The sequence below is a fragment of the Nematostella vectensis genome, chromosome 4 (assembly GCF_932526225.1).
Source record: "Nematostella vectensis chromosome 4, jaNemVect1.1, whole genome shotgun sequence".
Classification (NCBI taxonomy): Eukaryota; Metazoa; Cnidaria; class Anthozoa; order Actiniaria; family Edwardsiidae; genus Nematostella; species Nematostella vectensis.
The window spans coordinates 3,529,438-3,548,558 of NC_064037.1; the positions used below are offsets into that span (position 1 = coordinate 3,529,438).

At 38.4% G+C, this 19,121-nt stretch overlaps 1 protein-coding gene across 4 annotated transcripts; it reads left to right on the plus strand.

Annotated features, from left to right (window-relative positions):
- Nucleotides 1-39: 39 nt before the first annotated feature.
- Nucleotides 40-18,593, plus strand: LOC5507554 (band 4.1-like protein 3). 4 transcript variants are annotated; one of them, XM_032376222.2, is made up of 22 exons: nucleotides 40-383; nucleotides 1,372-1,473; nucleotides 1,766-1,808; nucleotides 2,599-2,674; nucleotides 3,187-3,231; nucleotides 3,334-3,386; nucleotides 4,725-4,798; nucleotides 5,237-5,283; nucleotides 5,395-5,482; nucleotides 5,988-6,076; nucleotides 7,033-7,096; nucleotides 7,322-7,419; nucleotides 8,016-8,298; nucleotides 9,003-9,442; nucleotides 9,588-9,635; nucleotides 13,676-13,862; nucleotides 14,511-15,011; nucleotides 15,465-15,657; nucleotides 16,369-16,592; nucleotides 17,035-17,148; nucleotides 17,561-17,664; nucleotides 17,846-18,593. In XM_032376222.2, the coding sequence occupies exons 1-21, from the start codon at nucleotides 240-242 to the stop codon at nucleotides 17,654-17,656; spliced, it is 3,009 nt and encodes a 1,002-aa protein (XP_032232113.2). In that variant the 5' UTR covers nucleotides 40-239; the 3' UTR covers nucleotides 17,657-17,664; nucleotides 17,846-18,593. The 4 variants fall into 4 exon arrangements, with proteins under 4 accessions (XP_032232113.2, XP_001628193.3, XP_032232117.2 ...); XM_032376226.2 differs by having other exon boundaries at nucleotides 44-383; nucleotides 15,465-15,573; XM_001628143.3 differs by having other exon boundaries at nucleotides 17,561-18,593.
- Nucleotides 18,594-19,121: the final 528 nt, after the last annotated feature.

Consider the following 19,121-nt stretch of genomic DNA (forward strand, 5'->3'; position numbering starts at 1 on the left):
ACTAGTAACTTGGTTTTGAAATCCACCAATAGCACGAGCCATTATAAATACTAGACTTCCATAACAAGAATTGTGATTCGTCGCTTGCTAATTCTTCCGCTAGTCACGTGACTCCTACTCCACTCTTACTCTTGTCTCTTGGAGAGAGTGAGGTTGAGTTTTGAGGCGTTCTGAGGTCGTACAAGAGTTGAGTTTTTAACAAGAAGTGGTAAAAAGAACCGTATTTATTTCGTGTACATATGCCGGCTGCCACGAAAGAGGCCGAAAAGGCCGAGACCTCGTCTCCTGAAAAAGAATCCCCGAAGAAGAAATTGCCTCGGAATCGACTGCTCTGTCGAGTTACGCTCCTGGATAAATCATGTTTTACTCCCGAAAATATACAAGTGAGTATACTACAAACTCAGCATTCCTTGCTTCGCTAAATAGCCTCTTCATTTTACAAGAGTCAGGTCTTTAGCTATGCTTTCTTGTGCGCCCTTTGCTGCTTTCAAACCTAGTTTAGCACGCGATAACTGGTCGTTGTTTGTTTGAGGCTTGCTCTACTAGGAATGTGTAGGTTGGTTGCAAGTTTAACTGCCTTTTTATGCGGTCCATGTAATTTAGTTTCTCAAACAACTGGCGATAAACTTCTATGCTAGGAATAGATTGTAGGGATTTGTCTAAGTTTAACAGACGGACAGTATGCTGTTAGGATAACTAGGTTTGTCTCGATGTCTGCTGGTTTTCGAGAAGTCATGCAAGAGAGGCGTGCGCTACGTCTATAAGAAAAAAAAACCGTTTCTCGTCTGTAAACAAATTGTACTTTTCGACCTAAATAACCATTACTGACACATTGCTAACTAGACGTTATAGATCAGTGTTGGTAAAAGAATATCAGTTCTGATCTGCTACAATGCAAATCGACTAATGGACGATAACTTTCGAAATTTTAGTCAGGTTGCAGATAATTTGGCTCGCCTGGCTTAACAGGGGCAAAGCAATATTTAATTATTCCACCAAAGTAAAAAGTGGAATCGATTCCTATTTGTTATCAAATTATGAATTTACCAGAAAAGTATTTCGCAAATATAGTTTGTTGTTTTGGTTTGATATTTGCTTAGTGGAGAGAGTTTTGTGTGTTCCTTTCCTGTTTCGAACGGAATACCACGATCGTAAAAAACATACACGTTACGAATAATAAATTTTCCCTACTTCTAGCATCTACAATAACTCTTCAAACGGCAACTTATTTATATGCCATCTAAACCGTAAAATTACACGGTAAATTGTTCCCAAACAAGTGCTAGCTGTGAAAATCCATCTCGAGTTTCGTTCCGTTCCGTGTGTTTTGATTCAAGAAGGTGAATGTTGTTGATTTGACTTTTGCTCCAGAAAACAGCCAAAGGAATCGACCTCATGGTCGCAGTAGCCGAGCACCTCAATCTTGACGAGAAAGAGTACTTCGGACTATTGTACGATCACAAAGGAGAGAAGGTAACTTAATTTTATCACAAAACTTATCTCGCAAACTGCGTAATTTAAATGCTAAATGACTAATTGTTGAATGTTGCACCCAATATATCCATACACAGTTTAGGGTGTCTAATCGAAATTGAAATTGCTATCGGCGCAGTAGGAGTTTTACTTGCATGTTTTGGAAACACTATTTCTCATGTTCTCTAAGTCCATTATTTGACATGCAGGAGTGTCATAGGTTACTAAAACCACAAAATATCAACGCTAAAAGGCAATTAACTCGCATTCCCTGATTATTCCTCATCAACAGTACTGGTTGGATCCCCAGAAAGAGATAAAGAAGCAACTCAAAGGTAATGATAATGACACTTTAAGGATTCGTCCAGACAATGAGGTCTGCTGATGATATTTTCAAGGATTTTTCAAGGTTGATTGCACACCATACTTAATTATAATACCACACCCCTCTAAATCATTTTTTAAATAAATGTAATACTTTTAAATTCTCTCTATACTTATTATGAATAATACAAATTCTTGTCTTAGTGTCGATATCATGTCATTAGGAAATGGCTCGAAAAGCAATTGCCAAAGTGCTTTCACTCTTCATCTGATTTTAAAAGAACTAAAATTCAGACAGATTGGCCTATGTAAATAGCCATGTGAGCTGCAGACCTCATTTGCTCCATCAAAAATTTGAATTTGAGTTTAGGAATTATTGTTAAAAAACGTTTGAAGAAAGTTGGAAATAAGAAAACAAACCCAAAGTGTCAAGTGCTTAGTTGCCAACTTGAGCCCTCATAAAAACTTATATTTATACTCAAACAGACATAATAATAGCCAACACATTTAGTGGTCTCATAAATAATGGAGTGTCTTCAGGGAGAAAGATCTCTCTAGAAAGACCATAGACCAAAAGTAGCAATAGCTAAATAATGCTTGAATGGAAAAGATTAAAAGCCACATCATCCAGCAGAGGCTAAAACTCTTAAATGATCTCTTGAGGCAAACACTTCATGGTAGGAATTGGATTTGCCTTTTGAATTGTTTTGTCTGATTGTTATGGCTAGCTCATATAAGAAAATCTAGATTATTCTGCATGAAAGTATAATTATTTTTAACAGTGTTGAATTTCTCTTGCAGGCAATCTTCCACACTTTGAACTAGCTGTCAAGTTCTACGAGCCGTACCCTTCTAAGTTAAAACATGACATGACACGGTGAGTAAAACTTTTGAGAGCTAGCTGATTTTACTAATTCTCAAAGTTTACTCTAGCCTTTTTGATAATCAAACTAAGTCTAGCTTCAAGGTCACCCTACCAATACTCACTTGTTACTGTGGATGCTAACACTGGGGGTTTCTGTGACAACCATAGTTGATCCTGTGTAGAAGCATGGTTGACCTAGTATGCTACCATGATGACCTCTCACCCATGTGTGCCAAGTTTGAATACTGGCTCTAATTCTAAAATCCTATTATGTCATTGACTTTTTACATTGTTGTGCAGTATTAGAACCCTGAGAAAAAGGTGATGGTAGCAAGGGGTTTGTGATACCAAGTAGAAATTACTTGTAGAATTTGCCCAAAAGATTCTGTTTGATTTAGTGGGGGGGGGGGGGGGGGGGGTTGGCAAGTCACATGGTAAATCTGGATGTTAAGGGGCTTCACTGAATAACTTCACTGCCAAACATTACAAATCCAACATATCTCACTTTTTGTATTTTGTTATAGTTACATGATGGTCCTTCAAGTGCGGGATGACATTATTTGTGAGAGGTCAGCAGTGCTAATTTTCCTTGAGGCCATGATAATGAGTACAGGAATTCATATATGTGTAGTAATTATACAAGCAATCATGTTCTTGGGTCTGTTTTTTAGATTACCATGCTCATTTGGTGCTCAAGCGCTTCTGGGGTCTTATGTTGTACAATGTGAGTGCTGTAGATATCCCTTATGGATTTTGTATGCATGGTTGTGGTCTTATTTTCCCAAAGAGGCATATTAACATCCTCTTTAACTAACTCTATTTTATTATAAAAAAAAATATTTACAACTGGATAAAAGCAATGCAGATCAATAAATATGCCCAAAAAGATTGTAAAGGACAATATTCTTGCTCATAGATATGATACTACTTTATTTCATAAAATCAGCCAGATGCAAATTTAATAATAAGTATTAAACAAATGAAGAACATTGACAGATTTTATTAGGGACACTACTAATACCCTATTCACACCAACTAAACCAGTTTAACTAAACATGGTTTTAACGAGTTTAAACTAACCTTGTTTTACTTCGATGTCTTTCACACCAAAACTAGACTAGTTTTGCCTAAAAATTCGAAACAGTGCACGCTCGTGGCATCATTCCAGTGCAACGTCATCACACGCACAGAAGACAGTTTGAAAATTAAATACTTTGGCTTCAAATTCTAAGCAATATTTACTTCATTATTCAGTGGTTCTTGTTTCAACTTAGTTTTTGACCCATGTATCCCAAATAATAATGTTTTGAGTGTTAAAATGTAAAGGTTTTGGTGTGTTGACTGGTAATGCTCAAATTCCCCTCTCTCTCTTATTTTTTCTCGTACAACCTTTCAGCCACTGCTAATCATTTTTCTTGCCCCACTTGCTTGATAAATTGTGTCTTTCCTTGTGTTCCTATGTTCGCCTCTTCCTGCACTCCTTTATCCGCCATCTTTGTTAGACACAGTTTAAACTACCTTGCAAGGTAGTTTAGTTTAAACATGTTTAAAACATGTTTAGTTGGGAGAGCGCGTGGTGTGAACGGTCCAAACTCTAAACATGTTTAGTTAAACAACCTTTAAACATGTTTAGCTTTTTGGTGTGAATGGGGTATAAGTCTGTGACAAGGGTCTATACCTCATAAGCATTATTCTTTTTTAGTATACTCCTCATCAATATTTTTTTTTGTATTATCATCAACATACTATATTATTATTTTGTGAAATAAATTTGATTGGTTGATTCTGTACCATCACAAGTTCAACTCCCAAACCTTGTTTTATTTGTCTAATGACTCCAAAAGCTAACAAAGAACCCTAGTCTTCAATACTACGCTTAAGTTTCCAGAATTGTCTAAGACTCATAATGCATAATTGCATAATTTGTTCCATTGTTTTGTGTAGTGAGTGAGTAATTAGCAATGAAGTTGCACGCATTTGCTAGTTTTTTTGTTATTTTGGTCTCTACAAGTGCATACCATAATTTCTTTACATACTCATGTTAGATTGTCATACTTTTCAGCTGAGTTTGGTGACTATGATCCCCATGAACACAAGGGGAACTACCTAGCAGGCCTGGTCTTTTCCCCAAACCAGGTAACTATGTACATTGTACCTATGCAAACTGTGCAATTCTGGCTTGTTTCTTCAAACCTAGTTTCAATTAAAACACCTTTAATTTACTTTTGCATGCAAAAATGTCAAAACAGTCAAGTTTGAAAAGCAAACAGTCCTTGATAGACTGTGATATTTTGTTTTCAAGTCATAGTTTGTGGAAAACGATTCAAATTTACCACACCAAACACATTTCATTGAATTATCATTGACTATACTCTTTTCTACAGTGACCATCCATATTGACGTAAGCCTGGTTGACAATACCATGTCACTTAATGCTTTTTACCTGTAAATTCTGAGCTTATGGTACAATGATTTATTATACATGGTATGCCTTATCACCTTTTAATTCTGAGCTTGTAGCATATGAACAAATTTGGAATATATGTAAACGACATGATGTGTTTATGTCTCTAGAGTCATGAACTGGTGGAAAGGATTAAAGAACTGCACAAAGAGCATAGGTAAAGCTGTAGTTCTCCAAATATGTGTAAATTTATATTGTTCGGGTAAGTCTGGCATGCCAACTTGAGTTGTTGCTCTAGACCTGACATGGATCTATATTGTTTGTTCAGAGGTTTGACCCCAGAGGAGGCAGATACGCAGTACCTGGAGGCAGCCCGTAAGCTGACTATGTATGGGGTGGATGCTCACCCGGCCAGGGTATGTCTCTCTGACTTTCTTATGATTTTAGTTGATCATTGCAGGCTTTAGTTCTACCAGTTGTTTTGCTGCCATCCCTCATAAATGATGACCACTCACTAATGCCTGGTGCACACTAGTTAGTGTCATACAGTAACGACATACAGTAGGCATGTGCTCTTATGTTTATATGTTCAAGTGTGAATAGTTCAACATGAAGACATAAGCCCAACATATGAACATGTTATGTCATGTCATTATGTCAGGCTTCAATGAGTGCAGGCACGTATGTTTTTATGTGACTAGCTTGCACCAGGCATAAGTCTATTTGATAATATTGCCAGCATCATAAAATACATTGTTTTGTGTTTGTTTTCATAAATAGAAAGCCCTGAATGATTCAGATATAGATATATTTTTGTACTTTGCTTTAAAGAGTAGAGGAGTAGAGGTTTTCTTTGGTGGCATTTTGCTAGATGGCAGAATCCAAAGCATTGTTAGAAATTGTCTTGTTATTGTTGTGTAGGATGGTAATGGTGATGAAGTTCTGGTGGGTGTTTCCTATGCTGGGGTGCTGGTTTTCAAGGATGACCTGAGACAGAACAAGTTTCCTTGGTATGTCACACAGCTCTTATCAATACTGTGCATTTATTAATCAGATGTTACTCAATGGCTAAAATATGGCAATGTCAAGCATTGATTACTGTTTGTCAATACTGCTGTTAAGATTTGAAAATACATTATAAGTCATTTAGTCTGGTAGTAAAAATTTGCATTGTTTATAAGAGCAGGCTGCTAATTTACATTGTAAGGACTTTCCTCTGATTGGATACATACAGAAGGCATCTGCAATGTTCACACAAATTTGAAAAAGTGTGTTATTAATGTGACTATTGATTTTGTAAGGCTTTTCAGTTGAGCAATCTTAAACATCTGGAGATTGTGACGAAATGTAGAGAGTGATGATTTTAGAATTGAAATAGACCCAGTACAATGCAGTGTGCATTGATCTTCAGTGATGTAGAGAAAATTGCACTAAAATTTGAGTATTTAATAGACTCTACCATAGAAAGATTGTGCTGTATTGGGCAAAGATCTTTTTTTTTTTAACAACTAAATTGTTTTATAACCAGTGTGCATTGATCTTCAGTGATGTAGAGGAAATTGCACTAAAATTTGAGTATTTAATAGACTCTACCATAGAAAGATTGTGCTGTATTAGGCAAAGATCATTTCTTTTTTAACAACTAAATTGTTTTATAACCAGTGTGCATTGATCTTCAGTGATGTAGAGAAAATTTCACTAAAATTTGAGTATTTAATAGACTCTACCATAGAAAGATTGTGCTGTATTAGGCAAAGATCATTTCTTTTTTTAACAACTTTAAACAACTTAATTGTTTTATAACCAGTGTACATTGATCTTCAGTGATGTAGAGGAAATTGCACTAAAATTTGAGTATTTAATAGACTCTACCATAGAAAGATTGTGCTGTATTAGGCAAAAATCATTTATTTTTTTAACAACTAAATTGTTTTATAACCAATTTTGGTGATTTTTGCTTTCTCAGGCCTAAGGTTGTGTATCTCTCATACAAAGGAAGGGATTTCAGTGTCAAAAGTAGACCTGGGGAGGTGAGGAGAATCTGCACATTATAGCACAAGCTCTTTTTAGTGACAACCACCTTAGCAATTGGTTTTACCTGGAGCTGACATCTGCCACACCACCATGAGTTTGTGGTTTGACTGTCATGGAAAGTCACCTTTTTGTATTAGTTCATTCTATATGCCTGTACTATCTATAAACAAGAACTTTAATCAATATACTGATTTGTCATTTATCTGCTGTTCTGTTTTCAGCTTGAAGAGCTAACAACTACTATGACCTTCAAATTGCCAACTGAGAAGGCTGCCAAACGCTTGTACAAGTCTTGTGTCGAGCACCACACATTTTTTAGGTCTGTATGTACTCATCTCTTCTTGGCTGTTAATTATCTGGCTTGTAATTTTTCTAGGTTATTGCTCTCTGATACAAACTTGAAATCAAGGGCTGTGGATTTTGAGGGGATGGGTTGGATGGTTTCACTCTCCAGTTTAGGCCATTTTCAGTACAATACTACTACAATACTCCACTTTTGGAGAATCCTACATGGTAATCATGGTCTTGTTTCTTGGGTTTAGAGCTCAGCTACCCACTTTTTGGTGTGCTTCACAGCTTATGTAGTTGGAATATGATTCCCTTGGTTTCTGGAAAAAAATCCCAACTTTTGGCCCGAATTATGAACAAGAAACTCTTACTTTTTTGTTATGAATTGGGGAGGCATTGCACCTGCTAGGGAGCCTAATTAACCTGTGACCTGTTGCTAGTTTACTTTATCTTCCACTGTTTTTTACTTGAGAATGATTGTGATAAAAAAATTTATTATACAATCCCCTGTGCAGCAGGAACAATGGAAGAAAACTATAATCCAGGGAATTATACCTCTATCCTGATTGGGTGTCATAATTTGTGTATATTGTATACTAGATATTAAATTTGTTTATTATTTTACAGGCTCTCATTCCCTGACCCTCCTCCAAGTAAGACTGACTCTCTTCTGAGAATGGGATCCAAGCACAGATACAGTGACAAAACCCTCTTTCAGCTCCGTAATGAGGGTGTGCCAATCCAAAGTGCTCAGCCAAGGTTTCAGCGAGTTTCCAGCAAGAACTGGTCCAAGGGTGATGCCCCATCCACCACTGAGATCATTGTGGTAGCGGACGAGGAGGCCAAAAAGAGGCCATGGACTGACAGATACCGCAATGGACAAAAGGACAAGAAACTCAAGGCTGGGGAGGTACAGTATGTGTTGCAAGAAAAAATTCAGGATTTCTTGAGGGTGCGAGTAAAACACAAGTTACAGCCTGTAAAGGGTGGGGTATCCATCACTATTGATTTGTTTCTGGGCATTAAAAACAGGAGTCACATGGCTCTCTACATTGGAGACTGGGAAAGTTTAACCTTGCCTCTCCTGAATTCAGCACCTAGGAAATGAGGACCTCACGTAAACAGGGTGCTTATTCATGTTGCATTTTATAGACTCCAATGAAAAGGGACCTGTGATATTGTGTTAAAGATGTTTAACTATTTTACAGTTTACAGTTTACAGTAAAAGTCAGACCCCACCACAGGCCCGTAGCCAGGATTTTGAACAGGGGGGGGGGGGGGGTTCGTTTGCCCATTTAGCGGACCATTTTCTCTTAGGTAGCTCATACTAGCTTGCAGTGGTACTCAATTTTCCTTAATCAGGGCGGACCTTCAAGTCGTGTGGGGAGGTTCTTCTGAACCCCCCGAACCCCCCTGGCAAGGGCCTGCACCAATACCTGCCAAAGCATTTTATCATAAAAAGCTTGTTATGTTAGGTCCCAGAAGAACTTTTGCTCCTTTCAACCAACTTAATCATTTTGGCAGTATCCAATACTGAAATTCAGTCATAATTCAATGATCTAGGCTTGTAAGAGCACAGTGGCCAACACTGATGTGATGTATTACCTTTTCCAGGCCCCGCTCTCTGAGGAGGAGATGATGGCGACAATGACCATGGAGGAAAGAGAGGAGTACAAAAAGAGAATGGCTGAGAGGCTTGGACAAATCAAAACCACTACAACCACCACTGTCTACTACCCGGGGAAGGGTGGGGAAGAGGATGTCCCCCTTGAGCATGTCCCCGTTCAAGCTTCAGGTGCTGGAGTCGAGGACAGCTCTACCGTGGCTTATGGAGTTGGCGAGGCAGGATCTAAAGTCAAAGTCACCCGCCTTGAGTCCACGGAGGAAGACAGGGAGAAGAGGCGTAGGGAGAAGGAAGAGGAGGAGCGACTGAAGAGGGCGGAGGAGGAAAAGAGGAGAGAGGAGAAGAGGAGAGAGGAGGAACTCAAGCGGGAAAGGAAAGAGCAGGAGAGAAGGGAGAAGGAGCGTCAACGCCTTGAGAAGGAAAAGAAAGAGTAAGTGCATAATTGTAATAAAAGAGTGACGAATAACAAATATATATCAAAAGGCATTTAATTTAAGAGCAGTGAATTACATGAAATAATCAATGGTAATGAAAGAACATTTGAATAACATGTCTAATGGAGATTTTTTGTTCAGGGCAGCGGAGCGTGCCGTATATGCAGCGAGACAACCGCCCACTGAAAAGTAAGCCGTTCCTTTTCAAGTCCTTGTCCTTATTCTATGGAATTCTATGTATTCTATGAAATGAAGGAGGCTTGGCATGTGTTGTAGTGTTATGTGTTGGTACCACTAGCACCATATAATTTCTGCGTACCATACTAATTTACTTTTTTCTCCAGCACCATATAATTTCTGCGTACCATATTAATTTACTTTTTTTCTCTAGCACCATATAATTTCTCCGTACCATATTAATTTACTTTTTTCTCTAGCACCATATAATTTCTGCGTACCATATTAATTTACTTTTTTCTCTAGCACCATATAATTTCTGCGTACCATATTAATTTACTTTTTTCTCTAGCACCATATAATTTCTCCGTACCATATTAATTTACTTTTTTCTCTAGCACCATATAATTTCTGCGTACCATATTAATTTACTTTTTTCTCTAGCACCATATAATTTCTGCGTACCATATTAATTTACTTTTTTCTCTAGCACCATATAATTTCTCCGTACCATATTAATTTACTTTTTTCTCTAGCACCATATAATTTCTGCGTACCATATTAATTTACTTTTTTCTCTAGCACCATATAATTTCTCCGTACCATATTAATTTACTTTTTTCTCTAGCACCATATAATTTCTGCGTACCATATTAATTTACTTTTTTCTCTAGCACCATATAATTTCTGCGTACCATATTAATTTACTTTTTTCTCTAGCACCATATAATTTCTGCGTACCATATTAATTTACTTTTTTCTCTAGCACCATATAATTTCTGCGTACCATATTAATTTACTTTTTTCTCTAGCACCATATAATTTCCGCGTACCATATTAATTTAGTTTTTTCTCTAGCACCATATAATTTCCGCGTACCATATTAATTTACTTTTTTCTCTAGCACCATATAATTTCCGCGTACCATATTTATTTTTCGTTTTTTCTCTAGCACCATATAATTTCTGCGTACCATATTAATTTACTTTTTTCTCTAGCACCATATAATTTCTGCGTACCATATTAATTTAGTTTTTTCTCTAGCACCATATAATTTCTGCGTACCATATTAATTAACTTTTTTCTCTAGCACCATATAATTTCTGCGTACCATATTTATTTACTTTTGTTCTCTAGCACCATATAATTTTTGCGTACCATATTTATTTTTCGTTTTTTCTCTAGCACCATATAATTTCTGCGTACCATATTAATTTACTTTTTTCTCCAGCACCATATAATTTCCGCGTACCATATTTATTTTTCGTTTTTTCTCTAGCACCATATAATTTCTGCGTACCATATTTATTTTTCGTTTTTTCTCTAGCACCATATAATTCTATTCTATTTCCACCAGTTATACTGGTGCGGAAGGCACAACAGAGCTAGGCTCTAAATCAAGTACCCCCTTGAGTGTATTGTTAGTAAGCATTGTAAGCACTGTCACTGTTTCTGCGTATCATATTAATTGACTCTTTTTCTCTAGCACCATATAATTTCTGCGTACCATATTAATTTACTCTTTTTCTCTAGCACCATATAATTTTTGCGTACCATATTTATTTTTCGTTTTTTCTCTAGCACCATATAATTTCTGCGTACCATATTAATTTACTTTTTTCTCTAGCACCATATAATTTCTGCGTACCATATTAATTTAGTTTTTTCTCTAGCACCATATAATTTCTGCGTACCATATTAATTAACTTTTTTCTCTAGCACCATATAATTTCTGCGTACCATATTTATTTACTTTTGTTCTCTAGCACCATATAATTTTTGCGTACCATATTTATTTTTCGTTTTTTCTCTAGCACCATATAATTTCTGCGTACCATATTAATTTACTTTTTTCTCCAGCACCATATAATTTCCGCGTACCATATTAATTTACTTTTGTTCTCTAGCACCATATAATTTTTGCGTACCATATTTATTTTTCGTTTTTTCTCTAGCACCATATAATTTCTGCGTACCATATTTATTTACTTTTGTTCTCTAGCACCATATAATTTTTGCGTACCATATTTATTTTTCGTTTTTTCTCTAGCACCATATAATTTCTGCGTACCATATTTATTTTTCGTTTTTTCTCTAGCACCATATAATTTCCGCGTACCATATTAATTTACTTTTTTCTCCAGCACCATATAATTTCCGCGTACCATATTAATTTACTTTTTTCTCTAGCACCATATAATTTCTACGTACCATATTAATTTACTTTTTTCTCTAGCACCATATAATTTCCGCGTACCATATTAATTTACTTTTTTCTCTAGCACCATATAATTTCCGCGTACCATATTAATTTACTTTTTTTCTCTAGCACCATATAATTTCTGCGTATCATATCAATTGACTCTTTTTCTCTAGCACCATATAATTTCTGCGTACCATATTAATTTACTCTTTTTCTCTAGCACCATATAATTTCTGCGTACCATATTAATTTACTCTTTTTCTCTAGCACCATATAATTTCTGCGTACCATATTAATTTACTTTTTTCTCTAGCACCATATAATTTCTGCGTACCATGTTAATTTACTTTTTTCTCTAGCACCATATAATTTCTGCGTACCATGTTAATTTACTTTTTTCTCTAGCACCATATAATTTCTGCGTACCACATTAATTTACTTTTTTCTCTAGCACCATATAATTTCTGCGTACCATATTAATTTACTTTTTTTCTCTAGCACCATATAATTTCTGCGTACCATATTAATTTACTTTTTTTTCTCTGGCATTATATAATTTCTCCGTACCATATTAATTTACTTTTTTCTCTAGCACCATATAATTTCTGCGTACCATATTAATTTACTTTTTTTTCTCTGGCATTATATAATTTCTCCGTACCATATTAATTTACTTTTTTCTCTAGCACCATATAATTTCTGCGTACCATATTAATTTACTTTTTTTCTTTAGCACCATATAATTTCTGCGTACCACATTAATTTACTTTTTTCTCTAGCACCATATAATTTCTGCGTACCATGTTAATTTACTTTTTTCTCTAGCACCATATAATTTCTGCGTACCATATTTATTTACTTTTTTCTCTAGCACCATATAATTTCTGCGTACCATATTAATTTACTTTTTTTCTTTAGCACCATATAATTTCTGCGTACCATATTAATTTACTTTGTTCTCTAGTACCATATAATTTCCTCGTACCATATTAATTTACTTTTTTTCTCTAGCACCATATAATTTCTGCGTACCATATTAATTTACTTTTTTTTCTCTGGCATTATATAATTTCTCCGTACCATATTAATTTACTTTTTTTTCTCTAGCACCATATAATTTCTGCGTACCATATTAATTTACTTTTTTTCTCTAGCACCATATAATTTCTGCGTACCATGTTAATTTACTTTTTTCTCTAGCACCATATAATTTTCGCGTATCATATTAATTTACTTTTTTTCTCTAGCACCATATAATTTCTGCGTATCATATTAATTTACTTTTTTTCTCTAGCACCATATAATTTCTGCGTACCATATTAATTTACTTTTTTTCTCTAGCACCATATAATTTCTCCGTACCACATTAATTTACTTTTTTTCTCTAGCACCATATAATTTCTGCGTACGATATTAATTTACTTTTTTCTCTAGCACCATATAATTTCTGCGTACCACATTAATTTACTTTTTTCTCTAGCACCATATAATTTCTGCGTACCATATTAATTTACTTGTTTTCTCTAGCACCATATAATTTCTACGTACCACATTAATTTACTTTTTTCTCTAGCACCATATAATTTCTGCGTACGATATTAATTAAATTGTTTTCTCTAGCACCATATAATTTCTGCGTACCATATTAATTTACTTTTTTTCTCTAGCACCATATTAATTTACTTTTTTTCTCTAGCACCATATTAATTTACTTTTTTTCTTTAGCACCATATTAATTTACTTTTTTCTCTAGCACCATATATTTTCTGCGTACCATATTAATTTTTTTCTCTAGCACCATAGAATTTCTGCGTACCATATTAATTAACTTGTTTTCTCTATCACACAGGATCGGCTTCAAATCGTCCACCACCACCCCCTCCAAGGGGGAGGCAGAGGTTCTGGAGTTCAGCTTTGCCACGCCCGTGTCCTCGGGTGAGACGATCAAGAGGGCCCAGATGAAGTCTGCTGACACGGACTCGTACAAGGGCCGTGTGGTCCGCGTAGACGACGCTAAATTGGAGACGCCAGACAGGGTGAGCAGAGCTTGATTTTTCAAGCGTTATTGCTTACAAAAGCATGTGTCACACAATTTGGAACACCATACTTTTTAAGGGAAAACTGCCAACTACAGCATTATCGTCCTTGTATTACAATATAGGTGTCATGGAATATTAGGTTCTTTCTGTTCACAAGTTTGGTTGTTGTGTTTGGTATTGAACAATTACAGTTGTGTTGTTAGACTCTGTGTAGTATTTTCTTTTAATGGACCGTACGTTATTTTTCATAACCGTAGCCTGCTTGCAGGCGGTACTTGGTGTTATAATCGCGAAAAACCCGCTCCGTTCGATGATCTGACGCCATCTTGTACTTTGAGACGCGCGTTACCTGGGAGCGAGCGCAAAACGGACGCAGGGCTATCCTACCAATGCTGTCGTGATTGACTTTTTGCCCTTGCTCCGATAGTTCTGGTTCTTGGGTTTTGTTTGCAAATTGTCATTTCGCCTGTGTCTGTTTCGCACACCAAAGTATGTATTTTGTGTAAAAGCCTTTTACTGAGTATTGTTATTGAAATAAGTTGAAGGGAAGGAGTAAAAGAAAACAAAATAATTAAGTAGCCGAAAAATACGAGCTTAGTAAAAACGCCAAGTATGGTTATCAGCTGCTATTCTTTGATTTTCCAGACAAGAATTGCGCCTGAGGTTGCCAGTCGTACACTAACATGGTCATCCGAGCGCCTAATGAACGAGCCCTACGCACGTGGGCATTCCTCAACCCTCCCTGCAAGGACCAAGGACAAAAAACCCTCACCCAGCCAACCAGAGGAAGACCGTCGCCACAGCGCAGACGACCTCGACCATGACGACGACGACGACGATCACCGACGCAGGCACACCAGCAGCGGAGGCGTGCCTCTCATCACCCGCGAAGAGTTGGTCAGGACGTACTCCCCGGCGGGCAGTGCGGAGGGAAAGGACAACCGTGCCAGTGCGCCGCCTGAGGTCAGGTACACTCTGAAGGGGGATACGGACCACGAGCAAGGCGAAACAGGGTTCGTCCGAGAGAACATCCAGCGTTATTCCACCAGCAAGGAGGTGGAGTCGATCCCGGGAGTGACCACAAAAACCGTTACCATCACTGCCGATAAGGACCCACAGGTGTACCCGAAGAAGGCTCCGCCAGTGGTGGGTACTTACTGATAAACGCGCTTAGTCTTTCCAAGAATTCAGAAGGTGGCTTGCAGTGTTTATAGAGCGACGCAAGCTACCAAGGCCATCGATACAACGTTATAAGAAAATTAGCCACTTAGTGTGCCAGAATCGCAACTTTGATTGACAAAAACTTTATAACCAGGAGGATTTCGCTTTCGAATTTTTTAAAATCGCGAAATTTGCAAAACTAAAGTGACGTCAAATTAAATATAATAAGGTAGTTTGCTTTCGTAGAAACATGGAAAAGAATGCGCTTTTTCGCCAGAATCATTTACCTTTCGTATAAATATGGAAAAGACTGCATTTTTAGCCTAGGGCATTGATGGGTGAGAGTAATTTTATCCTGACCTACTATTGCACCATTACACTATGTAAAAAATGTGTTGATGATTGGTGATCTTTTAAATTGCTTTTCGCCATGCCCAGGTAAAAACAAAGCCGTACTCTAATACCGCCAGCAAACAAGTGACCGAGCACGTCACGACTTCCACTTCTTCGCAGATACAAGCTGCGCCCCACCAGCAGCATCCCGGAGGTACGGCTACCATTCCTAGTGTGCCCACTCAGCGAGTGGTGTATGATCAGAGCGCGCCCCTCGCAGGTGGCCCCGCCCTCCCAGGTTAGCCACACACACTGTGGATACATCTTATTTGTGTTCCTACACTCGCCCGCCCTCTCAGGTTAGCGTATAGCCACAGACACTGGATACATCTTATTTGTGTTCCTACACTCGCCCGCCCCCTCAGGTTAGCGTATAGCCACAGACACTGGATACATCTTATTTGTGTTCCTACACTCGCCCGCCCTCTCAGGTTAGCGTATAGCCACAGACACTGGATACATCTTATTTGTGTTCCTACACTCGCCCGCCCTCTCAGGTTAGCGTATAGCCACAGACACTGGATACATCTTATTTGTGTTCCTACACTCGCCCGCCCTCTCAGGTTAGCGTATAGCCACAGACACTGGATACATCTTATTTGTGTTCCTACACTCGCCCGCCCCCTCAGGTTAGCGTATACAAAGACACTGTGGATACCATCTCCTTTATGTATTTCTACCGCCCCCCCCCCCTCCCCCCTTTAAACAAATCCCTGACTAGTTTTTAGACAATTGACAATTTGCTTTCGGCCACGGTAGCGAATTCTGCATTCTGTATTTTCCTATCTCTATATAACACGCGCTAGTGAAACGAGCAGGCAAAATACCAGTCTTGCCGTACTGAAAAACCATGGGGACCTTGGTCAAGAAAATGCTCACCTGTTCCTGCGGCCTCATTCAGCTTTTTCCAGATGTGAAGCTGGCAAAATAGCATGTATTTTTTCTCCAGGCCACCAAGAGGGTGGTGTCGTCGTGACGCGTACCGTGACCATTGATGGTGAGAACAGGATGGTACCAGTAACTAGTGAGACAGTCCGCCACACCGCCATGCCTACAGAGATTATCACCAAGACGATCACCATCGAGGGTGACGGGGGACCGCTCACGGCTGCGGAACTCAAGGAGATCATGGCCCAGCAAGCCACGGCCACCACCTCCGAGGTCATCACGACGGTGAGTTGACTGAATGGATAATCTGTGAAATTTTTAGAAGTATGTGTGCTTATGTGTATGATCTGCAAATAATTTTAGTCCTAAGTATAGTCATTTTATTAGTTTTTTTACTTTTAATACACTATTTTGTCATGCTAGAAAAAATACTTAAAAGCATTTCCATCTGCTTGAAAAGCTAGTGCGATATCGCATGGTGGCTTAAATGCACATATTTAACTCCCGGCATGTTGCAAATATTAGCGCACTCGTATTTCTCAACGCGCTAAAAGAAAAAGATGGTAGCGCGCGCTGACATCCGTCGTAAACTTACCCCCTGTATCCTTGCGGAAATCCCACCTTCCTAGAATGGGTGGGTAGAGAGGACTAGCAGCCTTTTTTCAGACTTTTTGTTATTATTTATTATACACTTCTCAAACATCGTTGTGCGCCGTTTGCTCTCTAGTCGTACACGACCACCACGCGTACACAGACGGTTGAGAAGACACTAGACGAGACCATCAACCTGGTGGACGAGGACGGAAATGTGATCGCGACAGGCGACCCTGACACTGACGCGGTGAGTATACCCTCGCTAATCCGGGCATGTCCAGGCGACCCGACATTGACGCGGTGAGTATACCCTCGCTAATCCGGGCATGTCCAGGCGACCCTGACACTGACGCGGTGAGTATACCCTCGCTAATCCGGGCATGGTCAGGCGACCCGACACTGATGCGGTAAGTACATCCTCTTTAGCCCGTCCATGGAACGCGACACTGAATCGGTGAAATACCCTCGCTTATCCGGGCATGGTCGGGCGACCAGACACTGATGCTGTGAGTACCCCTTTTAAAATAACCTCGCTAATCCGGGGAGGTCAGGCGACCCTGACACTGACGTGCTGAAGACACCCTCTGTAATCCGGCGATGGTACGCGATGAGTATATCGTGTGATTCTAATGCTATATTTCACACTTTTGTGTATTCAGGCCATTGCCGAGGCGATCAGACAAGCGCGCGAGGCCGATCCTAACGTTAAAGTCACAGAAGTTGTGATCACACGCAACGACGAATCTAGTATTTAAAGAATTAGGTACGTATGAAAAATAAACGATAAACTCAAGAAGCCTGGCAGTTAGGAAGATCACGAGAAGAGTTCAAGTGGTGTCAGTTCTGGTCAGCAGAATGATTGGGATGTGGCTAAGATAGTAATTAACACCGCCATTTCTTATTGGCATGTTTATTTGTTCTTTGTGTCGTGTTTTTTTTCACAGAAGTAAAGCACTTGTAGCTCTTCTTAGCCGTTTGAATTCTGAAATCCCAATGTATTCGATATCGACGTTGACTTAATTATAGCTCCAAGCAGACCAAGCACACCTGGCCAAGACAGCAGGTAGTCATCGACAGTAGACAGAATACAGCATATAACGTTAAGATAATGAGTCCCGTTATGGCGTATATGGGCAAGTCGATTTACTAATTGCTAGGGTCCATTTGTGGAGACACGTGTGAAAGTTAGGGTGAAGGAAGAAAAGAGAAGAAAGATAAACCTATTTGCATTCTCTCGTTTGTATCTTCCTTTGCTCTGAGTTTCAATTTAAAGTTATGTGAGCACGACTAGGTTGAACCCAATTAGTTAAGTTGAACAAAACCCTTTATCTCCAAGGAAATAATAACAGCCACAGAATGCCTCCAGACACGAGTAGAGTGGTATTTAACAAGGTTATAATAATATTATACATAATTTTAATTAGATAACTCTTTGAAATAGGTAGTCTTGAGTTTTTCTCACAAGTTTTTAGTAATACTGTAAAGAACACATTAAGATACATGCACGACAGAAACCTAAACAAACAGCTTACGATTACTTAAGTTCTGGATATTTCTTAGTTTTTATTGATGTACTTTTTAACGTAATTCTTATGCCTAAATAAGGATGTTTTTGTTTATAAAGTAATAACTTTGCGGTTTCGACAGACTGCAGACATAGGTGTATAAAATTAATAAAGGTAATTGCTGTTGGTTTTTGGTTTGTTGGTTGGTTTCAGGGTAGCGTTGACCATGGCCGTCATTTCTGGACCCCTTTAGGGGCATTGAGAGGGAACCCGATATCTCAAGATACGAGTACCTTGATGGTCAGTCACTTAGCACTTAGAAGGCCTTGACTAGACACAGGGGACCCGATATCTCAGGATACTACGAGTATCTTGATGGTCAGTCACTTAGCACTTAGAAGGCCTTGACTAGACACAGGGGACCCGATATCTCAAGATACTACGAGTATCTTGATGGTCAGTCACTTAGCACTTAGAAGGCCTTGACTAGACACGGGACCTGATATCATAAGATGATACTATGCCTGTGACTGATCATACTAAGTCAACTTGGAATATAAACAGCACTTGATCTTCATACTTCGCCTACTTATCGTGTTTCGATCTCGTAAAACCTTGCCAGTCATGGTAATTGTCCCAATTTCAAAGTGGCTTTTCGCCACCAATTCTCGATGAGTTTTGGAAAGCTTCAAAGAGATGGCTTCGTGTTTGCGTT

What these genes read in the sequence shown, in the direction of transcription:
- LOC5507554 (XM_001628143.3), top strand. Translation starts at nt 240, where the DNA reads ATGCCGGCTGCCACGAAAGAGGCCGAAAAGGCCGAGACCTCGTCTCCT. An exon ending in CTTGAGAAGGAAAAGAAAGA is followed by an intron (nt 9,443 to 9,587) that starts GTAAGTGCATAA and finishes TTTTTTGTTCAG; the next exon opens with GGCAGCGGAGCGTGCCGTAT. An exon ending in AGACAACCGCCCACTGAAAA is followed by an intron (nt 9,636 to 13,675) that starts GTAAGCCGTTCC and finishes TCTATCACACAG; the next exon opens with GATCGGCTTCAAATCGTCCA.